This window comes from Cyprinus carpio, chromosome B25 (genome assembly GCF_018340385.1).
Source record: "Cyprinus carpio isolate SPL01 chromosome B25, ASM1834038v1, whole genome shotgun sequence".
Taxonomy (NCBI): domain Eukaryota; kingdom Metazoa; phylum Chordata; class Actinopteri; order Cypriniformes; family Cyprinidae; genus Cyprinus; species Cyprinus carpio.
Window position 1 is genome coordinate 6,845,584 of NC_056621.1, and position 24,158 is coordinate 6,869,741.

The following is a 24,158-nucleotide window of genomic DNA, read 5'->3' on the forward strand; positions in this document are numbered from 1 at the left end:
TCTATGTGTGCGTGCGCGCGCGTCCGTTTGTGTGTGTGTGTGTGTTCTAGCCTCTTTTGCATTGCAGGGGTGGGACTCCTGCATTCAGATCTTCATCATGCGCAGAGGAAAACCCAGACTCACTTTCTGATCGGATCTAAACGCGCGTCAGAAGCGATCGGGTCCTGCACGTGCCTCTGATGCTGTAATGCGCGTTAATTGATGGATGAAAGTGTGCGCGAGCAGGAGCGGGTGAAACAGACACTGCTCAAGGTAAGAGCACACATAAGCGCTCATAATCTGCTGTTTATGAGCGCTCATATTTCACATGCATATGCTGCAAATGTCGCGAGTTTATCCTACATTATATATATATATATAGATAGATATGCATATTATTTCATACAGTGATTTATTAGTATGCAATATGCATTTCAGACATGCATAATTATTGTCATGCGTTTTCTGCCTGTTGGTTTTGGTTTGACGTGGAACTGGAAGTTCAGGCCCGTTCACGTGCTGATGCAGTGCGCGTGCCCGCGGTTCGGGTGGTTGCCATGGTGATCGTGATTGGACCCTCCTCTGATGGGGGCATTAATTTAATACCCAAGGGTCAAATAAAACACTGCGGCCCCCGTACAACAGCAGGGAGATGAAAACAGTGTGTGTGTTTGTTTTGTTGTGTTAGTTTTATCTGTATTTTGGGAGTTTTGTGCACTTTTTGTGTCTAATGCGTTGTGTACGTCAGTTATTGGGGTTTGTCGTTGTTTATATTATGTGTCTGTTGTTCTGGTAGGGTTGTAACCCCCAAACCCTCCCCTCCTCCGGCTGTCCTTCCTCCAGACAGAGAGGTTTCTTGCTCCTGCAGGCAGCACCTCTCGTCGCCTGTGTTTCAGTGAAAGTGTTATTAGGAGTCATTCTGGAGATTAAAAGCACGCTTGATTTATTCGCGTTCGCTCCCTTCAGTCCTGCTCGAGAGAAGCTGACAGTGCAGACTTGAGCCCCTGCAGCCGCTCCTGATCTCGGGCCCTATTTCATCCGCTCTGAGAGCTGCGCTGTCCGCTGGAAAACAATCATATGTGAATGATTAGCGCTGCAGCATCTTGATTAGCTCTCGTGATTTAGTTTGGCTCGGGGCTCCTGGAATACCCGCGCTGGTCGGTGCAGAGGCTTTTAGAAGAAAATCAATCTGTTTTCAAGGATTAATCAGTTTAGATGCTTTTCCAGTATATTAACTTTGCTTTTAGGGTTTCATGGAAGATGGATACAGATCTTTAAAGGGATATTTCATTTGGTGGATAATGATTTTTTTTTGGATGTTTCAACCCCCCCCCCCCCCCCCCCCAGATCTTTAAAGGGATATTTCAACCCCCCCCATGCATCAATGATACAAATTAGAGATTTTATGGGAAATGTCCTATTTTCCCATAAAAAGTGAATGGTTTAAAATAAAAATATAAATGCTTGTTTTTTTGTTTTTTTTTTTTTCTTTTTTTGTTGCTTTTTTTTGTTTAAATTATTTTTTTAATTTGTATTTTTTATATATTTTATAGTATATATTTTATCTAGATTATTGTATTTAAATTATGATAAATGTAAAAAATAATAAAAAAACACACACAATTCAATAATATTAAATAATAATATAAATAGAATAAAATAATAATATATTAAATGAATTAGTATGTTTTTTTAATAAATAAAGGCTGGAAAATGAATGAAAATGAAGACTAAAATATACTTAATTAAAATATTATTTTATTATATAATATTATAGTATTTATTTTTAATTAATGAATTGGGTTGAGTGATTTTTGGTTTTTGGTTTAATTTATCCTTTATTCTTTTTTAAAATTATATATTATATTTGATTGAAAAATAAATAAACTAGCATACTGTGTATATATTATATTTGATTTGTGTGTGTGTGTGTGTGTGTATATATATATATATATATATATATATATATATATATATATATATATATGATTGAAAAATAAATAAACTAGCATACTGTGTATGTTGATTGAAAAGGATGAAAACTAATGAAACTGAAAATGAAAAATTGGCTAAATAATAATTAAAAAAATAATAAAAATGACAATCACTAAACAAAATAATCTTAATTTAAGTTAAAATAAAATTAAAATAAAATTTAAAATGAAAGCAAAAAATTACAAATATTAATAAATATTATAATAGTGTATAAACAATAGCCTACTAAAAAAAAGAATACCAAAATAACTGCATGAGGTTGAGTAAATAATGACAGAAATGTTATTTTTAGCTGAGCCTTTAGGTCTGTTAAGACTTTAACCTCTATGTAACCACTTCAATCTTATTTCACTAATGGCATCATAAACAGCAAGAGAAGCGATCGTTACTTTTCTACACGACCTGAAAGGAAACAAAGCAAAACGAACTGAGGAAAGCAGGTTTGGGATTTCTGCTCCATGATTCATTGTTTATCAAGATGACGGTTTGCAGCTCACAAGTCAATGTGCCATGTGGGAAATTATTTTGGGATACTGGCTCCTGCGTCCAGACGGTATCACTGATCCAAGAGTGTGTGTGTGTCCATCTGTGCTCCTGTAGTCATTACAGACTGAGCGTGGGCCGTAACACAGAGCTGCTGCTCATATTCCTGACAGAACACCTTCAACACATATTCATTTCACAGCAGACATGTGAAACCCATAATGCCCCGAGCCAGCGCTCATAACCCCGCGGCTGTGACCTCGTGAGCGCTGTGAGAGCGTCTCAGAAGCTTTAATTGGCCCGTTGTCATAATCTTCTAGAGAAGTCTTCTCTCTGCTCCCGCTGCTCCCTTCATCTGATTTCCCACAAGTCTCAGTGTGACTCACAGCATACACGCCTCTCACTTTCTCTCTTTTTATACCTAGCTTCACTTTTTTCCTGTCTGAAGTTTTCTCTCGGGAAAGATCGGATTGTTTATGACTTATAAAAGTTATCCATGAGGACCGCAGATTCTGGCGGTTCTTGTGGTAACTTTTAATTAGTCACCACTGTCATCAAAAAATAAATAAATTAAAGGGAGAGAAAGATTCTGAAAGCTTATTATACCACTTGCAACAGTAATAATGATAATACAAATTATTATATAAATACTAATTAAAATGTAGACATGTACTATGTCTTTTGGGCATTTACCATAGTAATACCCCAAACTGGAGTCTGCAAAGGGTCCACAGAAAATTTGAGAAACAAATTACAAAATGTGTTTTTATCATTATATATATATATATATATATATATATATATATATATATATATATATATATATATATCATTAAAATAAATGTCTGAATAGAATTTAACAGAGTAAAAGAATAGACTATATAGTATTAATATAAAAATTATATATAATAATTTATTCATATTCATTTTGTTTTATTAAAAAGTAAATATGTTTTATTAATTAATATTAAATATTATGTATAATAATTTACAATGCAAAGATATTCTAATAATAATTTACTACTACAGTAATATGATTTCTTTAAAGAATACATTTTTTTAATTTTTTTTTTTTTACTTGTACCATGGTAAAAACCATGTTTTTATTGGTTTTATATATGTACCATGTTAATACCATGGTATTTTTTTATATGTACCATGGTAATACTGTAGTATTTTAATGTTATTTGGATATGATTCATGATTATGACATGTTTTTCTGGACAATTATTTGCATGCACCATCACACAATTAAAAACATTAAACACTTTTTTACCTGGTGATGCCATGGTATTTTTGGATTTTTTGGTTGTTTACCTTGGTATTATTTTTTTATTTTAATTTTTTTTTGGAATTTCTTTTTTTTTTTTTTTTGGTTGTTAATTAGTTAGTTTGTTTGTGTGTTTTTTTGGTAATACCATACTATGGTATTTCTATTTTATTTTATTGTGACTTGAAAATATCATTTTTTCTGGCCTTTTTTGCATGAACTGTGATGCTATCATGGTTTTAGCATGGTATTTCTTGATTTTTACAATAGGAATACCATGGTATTCTTTCAAGAATTGTGAATATGTTTGGAATTCAAAAGTATCATAGTACCATGGTCTTACTGTAGGAACCCATTACTTTACCACAGCACAACCACAGTATATTACTTGTAAGGCACTGTCTGAAGTAGGTCATAAATATATTATAGTTTGTGATAATAACTGTGGTAACTCTGGTTACCATGTTAAATGAATGATGTGTTTAAGAACGTGTTGTGTTGTGCTGTGTGTTTCAGGTGGCACTATGTCTGTGCAGGGTCAGGATATTTCTGAATATCATCTGAGCGGTGAGCAGTCATCATTCATACGCCTCTTGATTTCATATGAGTACTTCTAAGTGAGTTTCTGATTGTGTGTGTGTGTGTGTGTGTGTGTGTCAGTGGTGCTGAACCCGCCTGGCTGGGAGGTGTGTTTGTTTGTGTTTGGGTTCCTGGTTCTGTTCACTGTGGTTATAGTGAATCTGTGGAAATTATATAAATCCGGCTCCTTCCCGACTCCATCTCCGTACCCAAACTTCCACTACCGCTACCTGCAGGAGAAATATGGCTCCTCCCACTCTGAGGTCAGACAGAAGGTAATCAAACCACATGGGGTCTGCAAATTATTAAATTTATCTTAATAGAAAAAAATATATAAGTATATTAAAATTAATTATATTATAATTATATTAAAAAGTATATATATAAAAAAATAAATAATATATATATATAATTTATTGAATTTTAATTAATTATTATTTGGAATTTATGTCTATCTATCTATCTATCTATCTATCTATCTATCTATATAGTAATGTCAATATAAAAAATTATATATATTAATTTAAATCTTAAATCCTAAAAATAAAATTATATGAATAAATTATATTAAGACTATACATATATTGTAATTTAAATTTAATCTTATAATTTAAATAATAATAAAAATAATAACAATAATAATAATAATATATATATATATACACACAATTTACAATACATAAGTATTATAATAATTAATAATTTGTCTAAAACAAAAAATAAAACAAAATACTGCATTTATAATATGATACTTACTGGTTTTCATGCAGCGCGTTGCAGCTTCCAACCAGCGGAGGGCGTCCTCTGCGAGCCGGAAGCCGAGTCTCCAGCTGTTGGACACTCCAGATGGTCTTCGGGATCTGGGAACGCTGGAGTTGATGAGTCGAGAGCTGGATCCGAGCGGAGGCACCCTGAACCGCTCAGCATCCTCTGAATCGCTGTGCTCCATCTCTTCTATCGCTCAAACCTTCGGGCACGAGTTCACAGTGGGACAGCTGGAGGTCACGCTGGAGGTGGACACCCGGGCTTCACTTCTGCTCGTCTCACTGCACCAGGGTAAAGACCTGCTGGAGAAGGAGGAGGAGAACTTCCTGGGCTGCTACATCACCGTCACGCTGGTCCCTCAGCAGATCAGCCTGGGGGCCACGCAGGTACTAAACCATAAGATTCACGCTTTATCATGACAAATATGGATTTTTCCTGTTAGTTTGATATTAAAGTTTAATAGATTAATTTACAAAAGAAACTGACACATATTGATATCAAAACCATCAACACATTAATATTTCAAAGTCTATGTAGTTTTCAGCAACAATATCAGTGTTATTTTATATATATACAATTATAGTATTTATTAATATTTTGAATTAGCTTTCAATTTAATTTTTTCATTTTTAATTATCATTTATTGGCAGTTTTAGTATTGTTTTTTATATATACGTTTGTCATTTTGATTAGCTTTGTTTTGTTTAATATTTCTAAATTTTATTTTTATTAGTCATTTTAATACTTCAACTTTTTAAATTTTATTTCAGTTAGTTACCAAGTCAACATTTCTAATTTTCAGATGAGGTCTTTAAGTGTAGGTTTTTCGTCTAATAATTATATATTTTTATGCTTTATTAAAAATTGTTTTTGTTAATGAAAAGTTTTTGATTTAGTATTAGTTAACAATAACAACAATATTTTATATGCAAAGAGGTCAACCAATCAGAACTGAGCTCATTTAAATATAGAAGTCTTTAAAATTACAAAAACATCCAATTTAATTTTAGGAATCTTTAAAGGGGTGTAAAATAATCATTAAAAGTGAAATTACCATATAAACATCGTTAATGGCATATACACAAGACAAGTGAATAGACTAATACGTATAACCTACGTAGAAACCAGCTGCAAAAGTAAAAATTTCATCCCATGTCCCCTTTAATATCATCAGTGATAGTGAAACGTCTCATTCTCTTTATTCTCTTCTGCAGGTCCAGAGAAATGCCTTCACCGTGATGTTTGACGAGCGCTTCTCTATTCCACTGGATTCAGTAAATCTGGAGGAGAACAGTCTGCGGTTCTCCACCTTTGGTGTGGATTCAGATGAACGGAGCATCAGTGCTGGAGTGGCAGAACTCAAACTGTCAGATCTGGACCTGGCGCTCCGGCCGTTTAACGCCTGGCTCTACCTGCAGGACATCAACAAGGTGAATGAAATTCAATAAAAAAAGTGCATTCTCTTCTACAGTGTCCTCACTTTACGTAGTAACAGAAAGTTCAAATTGTGGTGAATAATTTTGTTCAGAGGGGTCAGTTCATAGAAGCTGTTCAAAAACTGATCTATTTTTTTGTTTGAGTTGATTTGATGTTTCTCTTTAGGCTGTGGACGCTGTCGGCGAGATCCTGTTGTCTCTCAGTTATTTGCCGACTGCAGAACGTCTCACCATAGTCATCGCCAAAGCCAAGAACCTGGTCTGGACGAACGGAAAGACCACAGCAGGTGTGAAGCTGAGCTAGATTCTCTTGAATCAATATTTTTATCAACTGAATAGCAGTTATAGAGTTAGTATTAGGGCTGGAGCAACAACTATTTGATTGGAATGTTGGTCTAGAAATAGAATCCAGGAACGTATGCTGCTTTGAAAAATATTTTGTGTGAAAATCCTGAACTGAATTCTGTCTGTTTCCGTGTGAACAGATCCGTTTGTGAAGGTGTACCTGCTCCAGGACGCCAGGAAGATCAGTAAAAAGAAGACATCCATAAAAAGAGATGATAATAATCCAATCTTCAATGAGGCTATGATCTTCTCAGTGCCAGCCATCGTCCTGCAGGTCACAATACTCTATCTATCTATCTATCTATCTATCTATCTATCTATCTATCTATCTATCTATCTATCTATCTATCTATCTATCTATCTATCTATCTATCTATCTATCTATCTGTCTGTCTGTCTGTCTGTCTGTCTGTCTATCTATCTATCTATCTATCTGTCTTTTTGTCTGTCTTTCTGTCTATCTATCTATCTATCTATCTATCTCTGTCTATCTATCTATCTATCTATCTATCTATCTATCTATCTATCTATCTATCTGTCTGTCTGTCTGTCTGTCTGTCTGTCTGTCTATCTATCTATCTATCTATGTCTCTCTGTCTATCTATCTGTTTATCTCTCTGTCTATCTATCTATCTATCTATCTGTCTGTCTGTCTGTCTGTCTGTCTGTCTGTCTGTAAGTGTCTGTCTGTCTGTCTGTCTGTCTGTCTGTCTATCTATCTATCTATCTATCTATCTATCTATCTATCTGTCTGTCTGTCTGTCTATCTATCTATCTATCTGTCTATCTGTCTGTCTGTGTGTCTATCTGTCTGTCTGTCTGTTATATATTTAGTGTTCTATGTCTATCGTTAGTGTATATAAGGTTTGTTGGTGTTTATCAGGATCTCTCTCTGAGAGTGACGGTCGCTGAGAGCACAGAGGATGGCCGTGGTGAAAACGTAGGTCATGTGATCATCGGACCAGAGGCCAGTGGAATGGGAATAACTCACTGGAACCAGATGCTTGCGACCCTGCGGAAACCGGTTTCAATGTGGCACCCGCTCAGGAGGACCTAAGTCCTTGAGTCCTGACCCCTGTCCTCTGAATCCTGTCTGCATGGTGCCTACTGTCTGACTGTCCTAACAGTAAAGACATTGAATATGAAGAGAAAGTCTTTGTGTCTCAGCTGCCCCGAGGATGGATGGAACTGTAATGAGAGAAAGAGAAATCAGCGGCTCAGGATGTCTCATCTGTAAGGGTCTTTGAAATCCAGGTTTTCTTATCCAGGTTAACTTCATTTCTACATATGATAACAGGGTGGCTGATTGTGTGCTGCAGCCTTTGGGTGGATTGTAAAATGTGACAGAAATTGTAGCCACATTCTGTTGTACTAAGCATAAAAGAGGAAAAAGAATTATTTGTTTGGCCATAAATATTTATTTTTGTTATTATTATTATTATTGGGATTTTTAATAATCTTATTTTTCTCTGCTTAAACACATTAAAATAACAAATATACGGCATAAAAACAAATGGACTTCCAGTCCATTTTCTCAGGCAAGTGCAATGACACTTATTAGCCTAATAGTGGCACTATGGAGCCACATAACGTATCTTAGACTCAGCATTGAGGTGCTTTACTTTTTATTTATTTTTGTTAATTTAGTTGTTCAGTTTATTTTAAGACATTTGAATAAATTAAATCAAAGTACCAAATATATTTATGTATGTATTTTATTTAATTATTTATTTAATTTGGCTAATGCATTTTTACCACTAGGGGGCGAGTACTTTATAAAATCTGTGTTGGGGAAGCTGCAAAAAACAGTAGTCTTTTAATAATTACCTCTTATGTTTTATATAGCAATGTGATTACTAGTTGCTCTGAACAGTAACTAATAACATTAGATATTATTTTATTAATAATTAATTCAGTTAATAATTTCTAAAATTCTTAAACAGATTAATTTTACATGGCCAGTTTGTCAAATTCAGATTGCAGTTCAGTGTGGCTGAGATTATTATTATTATTTTATTTTTATTTTTTTCTGCCAGGGCATAAATTTGAATTCCTTTGGATTTGTAACATGCATATTAGAGTACAATGTATTTCCCATTTCACAAGAGAGACACTCTTTTCTGCCATTCTCACACTTGGTTAGCATGTCAAAATATAAGAAAGTGCTTTTTGATCAATAGTATATTTGTTGTTGGTCCTTAAATATTGTTGTTAAATTAGCCTTAGTACATTAAATATCATATATGTAGCGCAAGTAACTTCAAAATAGTAACTGTTACTGGATTACTGGAAAATAAAGAGTAATCCCTTACTTTATTTCATCACAGAAACCTGTACTTTGTAGTTTTGTACTTTGTAATGCATTACCCCAACATTGCATAAAATACATGCATTCATATCAAACTGGAATATGTATAAACCAATATATATTTCCTTTCACAGTTTTCCTCGGCACGAAAGAAAATGTAAAAATGTTTTAACTGCCGCAATAATTAAATCCTTTGATGACAGAATGTAAAAACTTCATACCAAAATCCGTAAATCACATCCTTCATCCTAAACACCTAAAATGTTTTGTAGAATGAATATCAGATTTGAGCTTCTTGCAGTGAAGTCATTTGTTTTGATGAAGTGCTGCAAATGCCGTGATTCATTTTTACTACTAACAATATTTTAAGCTTGTCATTGAACTTCATTCTGTGCCAAACTCACCCTAATAGAAGCAATATTCTCATTTGCAGTGTACATCTAATGTTGGTGAACTTTAAAAGATTTAAAGAATGATAAAACATAACTTTACAATGCATGAACATGTAATGTAGGACACAGTGCAATCAAATTAATTGTTTAAATAAAAATGCTTTATGTGGTTTGTTTCATATGAACTCATTTGTTGTTTTCTTGTGTGGGATGTGAAAGTAAATTTGTATTGTACTATGTAAATAATATTAGTTACAAGTACAATAACAAGGCCGGCAAGTTTGCATGTTATTTAACTCCTTAACTGTCACTGTCCCACCTGTGGGATGCTTGGCGCTCTTTTTTGTTGTTGTCCTTTTTCTCTATAAAGTCTTTTAGTAATCATCATAAATTATATATCATTTGAAAGCTTAGAAGCCCAAAATTCATCCTGTGAAAACCATTTTGAAATCGGACATTGCGTTACCATGGAAATGGTACTTTAAAATCTTATGGCGGTCTCCTCCCCCTTAGTGGGCAGTGTCAAGTGTCATATTACAAAATGCATTACGGTCTTTTAGAATCAAAACTTTTTATAATCTTGGCAACAAACATATCACTGGAAAGGTCTGAGTCTCAGGATTCCATATTTGGTGGTTATTTTGAGATAAAAGGTAAAATTGACAGAGAAATCTAGAGAAAAATTCATTAAACAAAATTTAAAGGAGTTTTGATGGCTCCCAGTGGCTGTTTGTGGTATGATGCCCTAAATAAAATCTCACAGGAACCTCAATTTTTTTCATATCAACTTCAAATTTGGAACATAACTTGTTTAGACACAAGGCTTTAATTTTATACCAATTTTAGAGTAAAACCTGTTATGTAAAATATTTATAATAAATAAAATAAAATTAATATAGCGCATTTTATTTACAGTACATTTAAAGTTCTATAACTTTTTGATACTTTAATTTTAGGAAATAAATCTGCTAATTTTCTACTTTAAAAAAAAGACCAAACTTAGATCTATATTCCAAAGTGTTCATAAATTACAACAATTTAAGTTTGGATAGTGCACTTTAATGGCTATTTTATAAAATGGGGGGTGACAGTTAAAGGGTTAATGTTACAGTAATCCTATACCAAACAAATCTGTCGATGAGGTAGCGATGACATAACCAACAATTGCGATTGGTCCAGCATTATCAGCGATGAGAAAAGTATCAGGTATCACGTTGGTTCATATGACGTCATTTTTTTCTTGCGTGAAATATGAGAGAAAAACAGGCCTAAATTTGTATTGTATTATGTAAAAAAAAAAAATACATGTTTAAAAACAATGGCTGCAAATTAGCAGTTTAAAAAAAAATACATGTTTAAAAACAATGGCTGCAAATATGGCTGCTCAAGCCAAGTTGCAAACACCACCCGGTGAGCATCAGGTAAATGTTTCTTAAATGTTACTCTGGCACTAACAAATTAAACGGGTTAATCCGAAGCATCAAGATCCACTTAATTAAGAAAATAAATAATTAATAAAATCTTTATTCGAAACCCTCGCTATTTTTCTATTATGTAGGGTTGGCACTGTGGCCAATAGATATCAGTTAGTGGTGATCACGTAAGGGTTCAGGTTCAAAGAGCAGACTGTTACCACACTTAATAAATAACAAGCCTTTAGACAGAGCTCAAACTCAGTGGTTTAAATCCGCAGAAGCGCTGTTTCGTGTTTGGTTTGTCACTGAAGAGTGAATAATGGCAGACAGAGATAAAGCGACGGATCAGATGAAACTGTGGAAGGACGCTCGTGGCTCTCAGGTCTGCTGCAGAATTTATATAGTGGATATTATGTTCTGTTAAATATGAGTCCGGTTTGTGTGCTTTAAATAGGTTTATATTGTTTATTTTAATTGGTTATCGCGCTGCGAGAAATTGTGCCAAAGGTCGCAGGGCTGTAATGCACCAGCACTCAAGTATTTGCTTATTACTCAGTGTTTTAATGTGCAAAACGTCTCTAAATAACACTGAACGTTGGGTTGCTTTAAAATGTGACTTTATTCTGAAACACATCTGAAAGAGAGATACTTGTTACGCTTGCAGTGACAGAGACAGCATAATCAAACTACAAGTATCGCTAAACATGATGTTTTCAAAGCATTTTATCATATAGTTATGATATTTATTACTTGTTACACATGAATGCGGTATGTGTTGTCTAGTATATTTATATTTAATTGCATAAAACACTAGTCAAGTGCTGGTTTGCGTATTGAAAACTGCATCCCCTACGGTCCTGTATTTTTGTGCATTGTTGGTTGTTTTGAATTTGTAATGGTTTGCAAGTAAAAATGCACAAAACCAGATGGTTTATTACATAATTTCATGTGAAACTTATTTATAGCTGAAGTGGGTTAACGACATACTTAAACGACGGAAAAGGGTCAAGTCCCCCCCCCTTCCCACTCCTCTCTAACATGATTGGTCAATACCATGACTGACACCTCGCTCAGCGAATCAAATCTTTAAAACGCTTGCCTTGTTGTGGAACAGTGAAGGGAGAGAAGCGATGTCCCTTTATTTATTTAACGAGGACACGACAGATAACCTCAATTACTTCTCCTACAATTAAACTTTAACCAGATAAGTAGATAAACAACTATTATAGTTATTTAATCACTATTTTCAGGCCAAATGCCTATAGATTAATATTTGTTTTGCCATTATAGTTATATAATATTTGTTTAGTTCACTGTATGATGTTATTTATAATGTATTCAGACAATATAAAATAAAGTAAATATTTGAGATTTTAAAATATTACTAATATGATTTGATTTGAAAGGACTGACTATTGAATAATCTTTTTAAAATACGTATTATTTGTGTTTAATATATAAAATGATTTGGTTTGTTTAAATGTTATTTTAATTAGATTTTCTGTTGCTATTCTGTCTCATTTTGTTTTATTTTCCCAGCGGCCAGATGTCCTGACCACAGGAGCCGGAGTCCCGGTAGGGGACAAGTTAAACTTGATGACGGCAGGCCCTCGTGGACCGCTGCTGGTCCAGGACGTGGTTTTTACTGATGAAATGGCCCATTTCGACCGAGAGCGGATACCAGAGAGAGTCGTGCACGCGAAAGGAGCAGGTAACACGTTTTTACTGCATTTATTTGTGACCCTGGAGCACAAAATAAATCACACGAGTATATTTGTAGCAATAGCCAACAATACATTGTGTTGGTTAAAATTATCGATTTTTCTTTTATGTCAAAAATCATTAGGATATTAAGTAGCCAAAAGATCATGTTGCATGTAGATATTGTGTACATTTACTACTGTAAATATATAAAAACTTAATTTTTGATTAGTAATATGCATAGCTAAGGACTTCACTTAGACTACTTTAAAGGTGATTATTTTTTTGCACCCCTCAGATTCTAGATTTTCAAATAGTTGCATCTTGGCCAGAAATTGTCCTATCCTCACAAACCATACATCAATGGAAAGTGTATTTATTCAGCTTTCAGATGATGTATAAGTTAATTTTTTTTCTTAATTTATTTAAAAAAAGTGACCCTTATGACTGGTTTTGCAGTCCAGGGTCACATTTGATCAGAAATACAGTAAAATCAATAATATTGTTAAATGTTATTTCAATATAAAGTATCAGTTTTCTGTTGTAATATATTTTAAAATGTAATTTTAATGAATTTTCAGCATCATTACTCCAGTCTTCAGTGTCAGGTGATCCCTTGGAAATCATTCTAATATGCTGATTTGCTGCTCAAGAAACATTATTCATATTAAAAACAGTTTAATTTCTTAAAAAAAAATCTTGCTGAAAAGATAAATCCATGACTGTGCTGTGATTTGATTGGACAGACGGTCTTGATGCACAGGAGAGCTCTGTTCTGATTGGATAGACAATACTGGGACACTTCAGAGCTTGTACTAGAAGGAACGTATGGACTTCAAGCTAAATCTTTTCTCTGTCTCTTCGCAGGAGCGTTTGGCTACTTCGAAGTGACCCATGACATCACACGCTATTGCAAAGCCAAAGTGTTCGAGCATGTGGGAAAGACGACACCCATCGCCATTCGCTTTTCCACTGTGGGTACGTTTCTGTATGGATATACTATTAATGTTTCTAGTGGAGTCTGGACTCTGTGTGGATCGATTGTTTTGTTGGGATTAGAAATGCTTTCGTAACTGAATTCACGGCACTCTGGTCTCTGAAACGAAGCCAGATGGTTTTGTAAGAGGGTAAAGAGCACATGCAGAAATAATGTGACAGGAACATATTCTCGCTCACTTGCCTACAGAAAGTATAAAGCACCATGATAAATATGTATTTGTTTGTTTACAGCGGGTGAGTCTGGGTCAGCAGACACCGTCCGAGATCCTCGAGGTTTTGCAGTGAAGTTCTACACCGATGAGGGCAACTGGGATCTTACAGGAAACAACACCCCCATATTCTTTATCAGGGATGCGCTTCTGGTGAGAAACACAGTCCACACACAGTCCATCAAGAGCTTCGTCCCAGTATTAACAGTACACGTGTGTTAACTGTGTGTTGTAGTTTCCGTCCTTCATCCACTCTCAGAAGCGGAATCCGCAGACTCACCTGAAGGATCCGGATATGGTTTGGGACTTCTGGAGTTTGCGTCCTGAATCTTTGCACCAGGTACAGCAGCAGAAGACACCCACTTTTGCATTTTCACGTTCCTGTTGAACCTCGCTCATGGCGATTTATGTGTATGTGCAGGTGTCTTTTCTGTTCAGCGATCGGGGAATTCCTGATGGCCACCGTCATATGAACGGATACGGATCGCACACCTTCAAACTGGTCAACGCTCAGGGACAGTCGGTCTACTGCAAGTTCCACTACAAGGTACTTACTGTTTGTTTGTGTGTTCAAAATCTGCAGCACAAAGTGACAAAGTCACAGCCAATCAGAACAGATTTGAAGTTTAATTAGGGTGATATGGCCAAAAATAGATCTTGAGAATGAATGTAAACATAACTTGTTTGCATGAAGGCAACACCTTTTAAGTTAGGGCCTCTTTATATTTATTTTATTATTTCCCAAATTCTTTTCACACACATATATATATATATATATATATATATATATATATATATATATATATATATATATTTTTTTTTTTTTTTTTCCTGAATTCAGATTTAATACACATTTAGCATCAAAAGTAGTCTAAATGAAATTAATTAATAAAACAATTTAATCAAGAGGTAATCAAGTTAATATATGACAATATATTTTAAAAATAATATTTTTCCAATAATAATTAAATACTTTTAATATATCTTTTAATTTAAAAAATGATTGTAATTAATTATTAGATTTAAATCATTGTATTAATGCTCGTTCTTGTCTTTCAGACTGATCAGGGCATCAAGAATTTGCCAGTTGAAGAGGCCGATCGTCTGGCATCCACCGACCCGGATTACTCCATCCGAGACCTGTACAATGCCATCTCCAATGGCAACTTCCCATCCTGGACTTTCTACATCCAAGTCATGACCTTTGAGCAGGCGGAGAACTGGCAGTGGAATCCGTTTGATTTGACTAAGGTTTCCGCATCCCAGAATGCACCTCAAGACACTACGCTAGTGGTTCTCAACCTCTTTGACTTAAAGGCACCTTCTGTCCAAAACAATATTTGAAGGCCATCTTATTTAGGCTGATATGTACCTCTGGTACACACATAAATACAACTAATACAATGGCAAAAACACTCAAAAAAAAAAAAAAAGAAGCATTTTAAGATGAATAGAACAAATTATATGTAAAGTATATTATATGTAATTATGCTGTATGTATGTAGGCCTTGGCATCCTGGTTGAGAACCAGTGCACTTCACTAATGTCTGGAATTGGTCACTACACAATTCCCTTACTTCCATTTGCATTCTTTCATAGTTTTGATGAAATAATCCTAATAAAGAATGAGTATGTAGGTGTGTCCACCCTGATGACTGGCTCTGTGTCTCTCAGGTGTGGCCCCATAAAGACTTCCCTCTGATACCTGTGGGACGCCTCGTGTTGAACCGAAACCCTGTCAACTATTTCGCTGAGGTTGAGCAGCTGGCATTTGATCCCAGTAACATGCCGCCTGGCATTGAGCCCAGCCCGGACAAGATGTTGCAGGTACTACTGTGTCACAAAATTTATTAAGCAATCTACCTAGACACATTTCACAAGTTCGTCTGCACAGGCTTATGATGCACAAAAGGATGCTTGTTCACTATTTTGTCTTTGAGCAAAGCACTTAAGCTCTGCGTACTTGTAAAAAGTGTCCTGTAAATCACTTTGGATTAAAGCGTCAGTGACTAATAACTAATTGCAAGAATGACTAAATGCTGTAATTACTTAATTCTGTCACCACAGGGGCGTCTTTTCTCCTATCCAGACACACATAGGCATCGCCTCGGAGCGAATTACCTCCAGCTGCCTGTCAACTGCCCCTACCGCACCCACGTGGCAAACTACCAGAGAGACGGACCCATGTGCATGTTTGACAACCAGGGTGAGTGACACACACTAACAAACAATGCAGAACAAGACACAATGTCACATATTGGGTTTGGTTTTGAGTAAGAAATAGAATTAGGGCTAGATTTACTAACAGCTTGCACCAGTGCAAACCATCTTTTGGTGTTAAAATAGTAGGATTTACTAAAGACGCGCAGTGAAGAATTGGCACTGAAAAGGCTTGGACACCGTTATTTTTGCGCCTGACCTTGTTGAATATGCATTTGTGGTAGTTTGACTTTAAGTCAGTTATTTTTGCCTGAACTTACATTAAAATTAATCACACAACGTGATTTACTAACGTTTGCCCCTTGTCCAATTACTAGTATTTGCGCCATTATTTAAAGCCCGAAAAAAGCATAATTTGCACCTAATTTGTGCTGCTCTTGGCAGATTGCGCTGGTCATTATGGAAATGATCTGGCTGTGTCTCGGTTCTTTCTCGGAATTGCGCTTTAACGCTAATTTGCCCTGTTTAGTAAATCTAGCCCTTACTCTCTTAAAAGTGACTCAGATTACCAATACAACATTTGTCTTGAATGCCTGATCAGGACATGTGACCCAAACGCTTGCAATTCATTGGTCGTTGAATTATTGGTTTGGCAAAACAACAGCAGTTCCTTTCATGTCCTGCAGGGGGAGCTCCTAACTACTTCCCCAACAGCTTCAGCGCTCCTGATACCCAGCCGCGCTTCATCGAGTCCAAGTGTAAAGTGTCTCCTGATGTGGCCCGATACAACAGCGCAGACGATGACAATGTGACCCAGGTGTGTTGGCGAATTTGTCTGCGTCTTTGTATGAATAATAACTATTATGGTGAGTTATAACCATAGACTGTAAAAAAAAAGATGGACGACACGTCTCCACTTCCTTCCACTATAGAAAAGTAAAGCCAAACTCCTGCAGACCCAATCAATCATAAAAACAATGTTTTTAAAGCATCAAATTACTAGCTAAAATCAAACTTATCACAAAAACGAACATTTGACTATATATCAGCGTGATAACAACTGCCTTAAATGACCAAAACCATCTTTCGGAAAATTGTATTGGAAGTGTAATTTATTTTTTTATTTTGACTCAAGTCTTATTCGTTTACATGGAGAGGGCAGGCTTTATGACCTGCACTGCAGCCAGCCACCAGGGGGCGATCAAAGAGTCTGCAGCTGCCCTTTTCAGGACGTGTGAGGCACACCCGGTTATAACATTTCCCGTTCTGATGTGTTCCACAGGTGTGCACTTTCTTCACTGAGGTGTTGAACGAAGCTGAGCGAGAGCGTCTGTGTCAGAACATGGCCGGCCATATGAAAGGAGCTCAACTGTTTATTCAGAAACGTGCGGTAGGGTTTTTTTTGAGTTCCTATGAGTTTCTTGGTCATGCAAACTTGTCAAACTTCTCTTTAGCAGTTATTGAGGATTATGTAAACATTCCTGGGGGAAAAAACGCTTGATTTTCAGATCATTCAGATGGATTTATGTGATTATTTATTTTATTTTTTTGCAGGTGCAAAACCTGATGGCCGTTCACCCTGATTATGGCACTCGCGTTCAAACTCTCCTGGATAAATACAACACGGAAGGGAAAAAGGTAGAAAACATTCTCATCAGTCTCGCACACATTCTTGTTCACCCGAAGAAATTTGGTGAAAGAATTTCACTTAGAAATTGCTAGTAAATTCTACAATTAATTACAAAGAAATGGCAAGTACAATAAATAGTCAAAGTCTAAATAGGAAAATGGGAAATGTACTCACACAAGGTATTAATTACAACTTTGAATTTTTTTTTTTACAGTGTATGTTATTTTAGTGTGTATCAAAATTGTTATAGTTAATCATTATAGTTAAAGTTTAAATATTATAGCTATGAGTAAAACCATAAAAAATTACCTGAGAGGGCTGAAATCAAATATTATAATTCTATATATTTCTATTTTAAAAAGCTATATATATAAAAAAACACAACAACAAAATGAAACCAAAACTAAAATGTAAATTAAAAAATATAAAAAAAAAATTAAATATAAATTCAGAATATTACAAAAAGTATATTAATATTAATATTAATATATATTTTCTCACACAATTGTTTACTTTTTTTTTTTTGATTTGTTTTTTTATTTTGTATTTCTGTTCTTTTTTTCTTTTGTATTTTTAGACACCTGACCTGTAGACAAGCAGAATTTTGAGGGAAAAAAGTCAGAATTGCAAGATTAAAATGTCAAATGATCATCTTTTATTCTTTGGTGGAAATGAGCATTATTTTCTCTGTCTTCTTTATCTCTGCAGAACACTGTTCATGTTTATACTCGTGGTGGAGCGTCCGCTGTGGCTGCAGCTTCTAAGATGTGATTTCAAAGTGCCGCCTCTCTGCACACACATATAAACACATTCATTCTCTTATAGAGTGTGATATAGAGTCATGATGCTTATTTCATTCCTTGTGTGCTGTAGAAATATGGACATCATATCTAATATGGCCAATTCACAACACAAATGGTATTAGCAAATACAGCGCTGATTCCTTAATCATAATTAATGCGGTCAAACCAAATGGAGGCCTTTGATGCATATACATAAGTTTGAGCTTATCCAAACTAAATCAGTCTGTTTCAGTTGATTTCTGCATTTTGATTGTGTGCGAAATGTAGAATAGCCAAAAATAATCTGAGAATGAACACAAATGTTTAATATTAATACTGAGTGAGCCTTTTGATTTTTTTCTTTTTCTTTATGTCTTGGCTACTGATGCATTTAATGTTAAATAAGAGAAATTAACTCTTTTGCCTTTAACTGAATATAATTCAGTTCTGATAATATGAATGTAACACCATTTGTCATTTTGTAATTAATAAATATGAATATTTGAGCTCTAAGACTGAGTTGTGGATTAAATCCTGGTTGCTCTCTATTTCATTTTCATCTCTTTCTTTAAAAACATGTGAGCATGAGATTTGAAAGCTACGATGGAGGTCAAAGTTTAAGATAAATTAGTCAATTATACATTTTAGGTTGTTCCTCCCACAAGAGACAAAAGGCATGGCTTCTAAAGCCTCAAAATATTGCATTCTGTTTAAAAAAAGAAAACTTTAGTTTTGAGAAAACAAATTTTTTTGAGTGAATTTCTCCTTTAATTGTTTATTTTTTTCCTTAAGTGCTTACACAGTAGGGGGCGCCATTTTCTTACACAGGAACCCCAGATCCTTGTATTTTGTAACACATAACTTGAATGATTTTTTTTTAATTTATTTATTAAATGTGCTGCTGTAGCACACATGCATCCTGAACATTTGAGCTTTGGTGCTCCGATGAGGATGCAGGTTTGAGTACGAGTTCCTCTGAAAACTCCCCTCTGTATTTTTCTTTCTCAAGGAAAAAGTTAAAACCTCATAACATTCCCTTGAAAAAAAAATGAGTCAGAAATTTGGTAACGTAACATTTTTAACCCAGTAATAAGTTTAAACTTTGTTTAAGAATTTTTATGCATTTGTATTTATTTAGAATTCTTTAAAAATAGTCTGTTATAATTTTAATTATGCGTTTTTTGACAAACCTAGAGATTTTGTCGAAGTGGGTCCATGTATAGAAGCAGCACCCTGCCCTCATCTCTCTAGAAACCACCACATAATGAATGACCGCTCTCTGTCTCTGACTCCACCCCTCTGCAGTGTTGTATAAGTAGTGTCCTGATCTTTCTCCTCAGTAATTCCTCTTCAGATTCTCCCAGGAGTTTCGACCCCTGACCTCCGAGGATGGATAACGCCACATACAGCTACGTGAACGACTGCACTCCGCTCACTAACTGTAAATCCGGCCGAAAGGCTGGCGGCTCCACGGTGGTCAACATGAGTCATGCGGCCAAGAAGCCACCAAACGACTACCTGATCTGGTCGCTCTGTAACACTCTTTACGTCAACTTCTGCTGCTTGGGATTCATGGCTCTGATCTACTCCATCAAGGTGAGCTCAAACACAAATGTCTTTTGAATATATTCATTTTTTTATGGCTTTCAAACATAGGAATATTCCTGTATGTCACATGATGGACCATCAAGGTTCTAATTAGAACCAAAATGGGTTTTACCCTCCAGTAGAAGAACCTATAGTTGATAAGAAAAAACATTATCTGCTGATGCTTTAAAGAACCTAGAAAACACCATCTAAAGAACCAACAATATAACATCACGAACTTTCTGATCTCCAAAGCACCATAAAGCAACTCAAGATTCCATGAATATTAAAGGTTCTTCTTGGAACCATCAATGCTAATTTTAAGAGTGCAGTTAAGGTAGAGAAGGTAAGAAGGTTCTTTAATGCGAGGAACCATTGAAGAACCTTGATTTTTGAGGAGTTTTTGTGTTAAAAGACGACTTATTTCCATCTGTTTGTTTTCAGGCTCGAGATCAGAAGACTTTGGGCGACATGCGTGCAGCACAGGAATGCTCTGACAAAGCGAAGTGGTACAACATTCTGGCATCGGGCTGGAATCTCTTGATTCCTCTGCTGGTGTTGGGTCTGCTGGTTTTGCTCGTGGTTCATCTGGGCAGCTCAGAGGGAACGTTTGATTTCTTCGGTGAAGACGGATTCCAGAGCTTCATGAAGCTCTTCAGCAGGTAGACAGAGCCACTCGAACAATCCCACCACCAAAAACTCCTGCAGACCTTCTGGACTGTTCACCCTCTCTTCACTTTATCAACGTGTTATTTTCTTTGGCTCTGTGATGAATTTATTATTATTTAGATTTTTTTTTCTTTTTTCAGAATTAATGTCAATGTAGTGTATATGAACTCATATCTACCCTACAATTCTATTTTATGAAGTAAATTGGCTCAACTGTATTTAATAAAATATTTAATTTCCTCAATATGAGTCTCTTTGAACAGATTTCTGTCACCAGTGGGATAAATCATTACAGTGGTCACGTTAGCGTCCATTATTAATTTTTTAGGGATGTATAAAGCATACTTCGCACAGAAGTCACTTTCAAACCAAGCAGAGTTCTGTTAATCAGCGCATCGAATTCGTGTGTGAAAATTTGCGTGAGGAACTTTAGAGGACCGCGTGCATTCCTATTGAAATTACTGGATTTCGCAGAGCTTAAATGTGACCACGCCTTATGTAAGATTTGATTCACGAACAAGTGATTCTTCTGATCCGGTTCATTTCAATGATTCCCATGTATACTGTGCATGTAAATTACTTGTTTAGAAGTTAAACTATAAGGTGGGTCACGTTAGAACCATAAACAATGCAAATTCTGTGTAATTTAAGTAAAAAGATCATCATATTTTATATATATAAAAGACTTTAACCTTCTTTCCCTGCTGAGAAATCATTTTGCTGGTCTCCCAGTCTAGTCCGGCTCAACTTTTTGCTAGTTTTGGCCACTCTCCAGCTGCAACACAATCTTAAAGTAGCTTGACCTGGGTAGAAGACCAGCTAGACCAGCCTAAATCATGTAAAGCTGGTTTAAGCTTAAGTTATTTGGGTTATGAGGAACATGTTAACATGACTTCTGTGCTGTGAGGCTTTCTGAGAGCTGCTGCTAGAGACTGAAGGGATGCTGTGGTTTAGTTCTCATGTGTCTCTGTAATGTTCAGCTGTGCCGCCTGTGCTTACAGCTGTGGACCCTCCCAGCTCTACTGGTATTTTTATCATTTAAATGACAGAGCTGTTTGCCAGCCTTCACTCCCCTTCTATTTCAGTCGGTATACAGAGTGGACACAGATGTGGAGGGACGTGATTAAAGAGCAGTCAGCACACACACACACACACACACACACACACACACACACACACACACACACACACACACACCCTCATGTAGACCTTCTGCCTGTGAGACGGTGTCTATTTCTCATCTGTGTGGATTCTTGCTGATTCTTGATTTGAACTAGCAATTAAATCTCAGAGGTCTTTGATATTCAGATTCACATTTAAGATTAGGTCTGTAAAATATGGCTTTTTTTATCGTGCTATAGTTCTTTTAATTAATAAATTGGGGTATTGAGGTTACTCTCAAGAAACATGTCTGGGTAATATAATGCCAAATTTAAAAGAACACAAAAATACTACATTTATGACAATTTAGTGAATTGGTTACAGGAAATCTCAGTATAAAAGCAATAAAGTACGCAATATAATGTGAGCATGTTTGTTCATATTGCACAGCATTAAAATTATATATTATATTTAGTATATATATATATATATATATATATATTATATATATATATATATATATATATATATATATATATAGTATATTAATATATATATAATTTAACAGACGTTAAAGATATGTTCACAGAACTGCATGGATGAAACCCTGATTTATCGCATGTCTCACTTCAGCTAAGCTTGCACCTGCACTGATACCAAGTTGCTCTTTTGGTTCACATGGCCTTCAACATGTTCTTTTGATAAAAAGAAACTGAATAATTACTTTGTGACTCAATTAAAATATGTTTAGTCTTCGACTAGTTGCCATTTTTCCAGGGAGAAAAAGAAAGGAACACCTGCAATAAGATTATTGGTTAAAAACTGTATGAAAGTGTAAACTAAGATATTCAGATCTTCTGCAGGAATCTCGTCTTTGTTGTCTCCACCAAAAGTTTAATTTTGGCATCTTGAACTCCACAACTTGAGTGTTTCTACCTGTATTGTAACACGACATGCATGCTAATATGTTCAAATCCAAAAATGATTTGCTGCTGGTGAGCAGTTATTTCGCAGTACATAAGCATTCATTTAGTCACTTTTATCTGAGGCTAGTTACAGTGCACTTATTACAGGGACGGTCCCCCTCAGCAGACCCGGGGTAGTTGCTTTGCTGCATGGAGGACAGCAGTGATAACCTCTTTTGGGAAGCTCGTGTATTATTCTCAAACAGATTTTCCTGGATTGAGTCAGTGATTACAGCTTCTGTTTTCTGCTGTCTGCTTTTCTTCATTAGTTTCAGTAGGATTCTGCTGCTTTCAGGAGGAGGCAGGAGGGTTTTTAGCTGCCGTGGTTTGAGCACAACCACATTAGGGAGGATCACACACATAAACACCCACAAACTGAAATTAGTCCTGCAGCAGACGTCTATATGCAGCTGATCTGAGAGAACTGAGGGATAATCTTAGCCTTCCGCATGGTTTGAGGCTCTATAATGATGCTCGGTATAGTTTCTGGGTGGCTTTCATCTCCCACCCAGTTTTAATAACAGGTAAGACATCGGATTTGGTATATTTGTTATCAGTTAGTACAGATCAAAGACTACTACAGCATACTACAGCAGCTCTCTGCTACTTAAAGTTTGTAGCCTACTAGATAGGTATCTTATATTAAAAAAAAAAAAAAATTGTATCAGTAGTAATAACATAATACTGACTTTATACTCCCAAAAAGAGCTTCCTTGACATGAGTCAGAGACCAATATCATATGATATTATAAATACAATGTAAATAGCATGGTACTCAAAGGGCCATAGTGTAACAATGTCTCACAGCATTTTGTAAACCCCAGCAGATGGCGCTATAGTGTAATTTCCAGCAGATCTCACATACAACCATAGACTTTAACTTTTTTAACCTAGTTTGCCAACATAACATAGGCACACAAAACCTTTCTGTTTCCTGCATAATGTTGTTTGTACAACTTTTAGTCCTTCTGTTCATTTTTATACAACCATGCAGACCACCGAAGAACCAGGGTTATTGTAGTTAACTAGTTATTTATAACTGAAATAAAACTTAAACATTTCTCATTTTTTATTTTAAAACAAATAACACTAAATACACTAAAACTAATAAATAAAAAATAATTAATTAATTAAATAAGCACCAAATATTTAAAAAAAAAACAAAAAAAAAACTAAGATTAACAAAAATTATAAAAACAACTAAATTATTAAAACTTTAAAATGAGAACAGAAAATCTAATAATCAAATCTAATTCAAAATGTTAACGAAAGCTATATTAGCATGTACTAAAATAAAAATGTCAAGAACCACTCATTAATTACACAGACAGGAGTTTTCCCAGGCAAGAGTCATTCGTCAGCTGCTGAGTTACTAATTGATGACTGCT

The 24,158-nt window shown here is 35.3% G+C and overlaps 3 protein-coding genes across 3 annotated transcripts; all 3 read left to right on the top strand.

The window, feature by feature from the left end:
- The first annotated feature begins 56 nt into the window (after window positions 1-56).
- LOC109093836 (synaptotagmin-12-like) lies at window positions 57-9,731 on the top strand. The gene is made up of 8 exons (XM_042752602.1): window positions 57-252; window positions 4,244-4,294; window positions 4,388-4,581; window positions 5,077-5,457; window positions 6,286-6,501; window positions 6,674-6,794; window positions 6,993-7,126; window positions 7,736-9,731. Exons 2-8 carry the CDS (start codon window positions 4,252-4,254, stop codon window positions 7,907-7,909), a joined length of 1,263 nt encoding a protein of 420 aa, XP_042608536.1. The 5' UTR covers window positions 57-252; window positions 4,244-4,251; the 3' UTR covers window positions 7,910-9,731.
- Window positions 9,732-11,134: 1,403 nt separating this feature from the next.
- LOC109050890 (catalase) lies at window positions 11,135-18,961 on the top strand. The gene is made up of 13 exons (XM_042752597.1): window positions 11,135-11,349; window positions 12,507-12,678; window positions 13,536-13,646; window positions 13,899-14,029; window positions 14,112-14,216; window positions 14,298-14,423; window positions 14,936-15,127; window positions 15,551-15,703; window positions 15,944-16,082; window positions 16,723-16,853; window positions 17,319-17,426; window positions 17,591-17,674; window positions 18,375-18,961. The coding sequence occupies exons 1-13, from the start codon at window positions 11,287-11,289 to the stop codon at window positions 18,435-18,437; spliced, it is 1,578 nt and encodes a 525-aa protein (XP_042608531.1). The 5' UTR covers window positions 11,135-11,286; the 3' UTR covers window positions 18,438-18,961.
- Window positions 18,962-19,602: 641 nt separating this feature from the next.
- On the top strand, window positions 19,603-20,948 carry LOC109050611 (interferon-induced transmembrane protein 5-like). Its single transcript, XM_019068179.2, has 2 exons — window positions 19,603-20,044; window positions 20,480-20,948. The coding sequence occupies exons 1-2, from the start codon at window positions 19,838-19,840 to the stop codon at window positions 20,699-20,701; spliced, it is 429 nt and encodes a 142-aa protein (XP_018923724.1). The 5' UTR covers window positions 19,603-19,837; the 3' UTR covers window positions 20,702-20,948.
- The last annotated feature ends 3,210 nt before the right edge of the window (window positions 20,949-24,158 follow it).

Excerpts from the sequence above, each read along its gene's own strand:
- LOC109093836 (XM_042752602.1), top strand. The coding sequence starts at position 4,252 with ATGTCTGTGCAGGGTCAGGATATTTCTGAATATCATCTGAGCG. Across the intron at positions 6,795-6,992 it reads GAACGGAAAGACCACAGCAG|ATCCGTTTGTGAAGGTGTAC; the intron begins GTGTGAAGCTGA and ends CCGTGTGAACAG. Across the intron at positions 7,127-7,735 it reads TGCCAGCCATCGTCCTGCAG|GATCTCTCTCTGAGAGTGAC; the intron begins GTCACAATACTC and ends GGTGTTTATCAG.
- LOC109050890 (XM_042752597.1), top strand. The coding sequence starts at position 11,287 with ATGGCAGACAGAGATAAAGCGACGGATCAGATGAAACTGTGGAAGGAC. Across the intron at positions 12,679-13,535 it reads CGTGCACGCGAAAGGAGCAG|GAGCGTTTGGCTACTTCGAA; the intron begins GTAACACGTTTT and ends GTCTCTTCGCAG. Across the intron at positions 15,128-15,550 it reads ATCCGTTTGATTTGACTAAG|GTGTGGCCCCATAAAGACTT; the intron begins GTTTCCGCATCC and ends TGTGTCTCTCAG.
- LOC109050611 (XM_019068179.2), top strand. The coding sequence starts at position 19,838 with ATGGATAACGCCACATACAGCTACGTGAACGACTGCACTCCGCTCACT. Across the intron at positions 20,045-20,479 it reads CTCTGATCTACTCCATCAAG|GCTCGAGATCAGAAGACTTT; the intron begins GTGAGCTCAAAC and ends GTTTGTTTTCAG.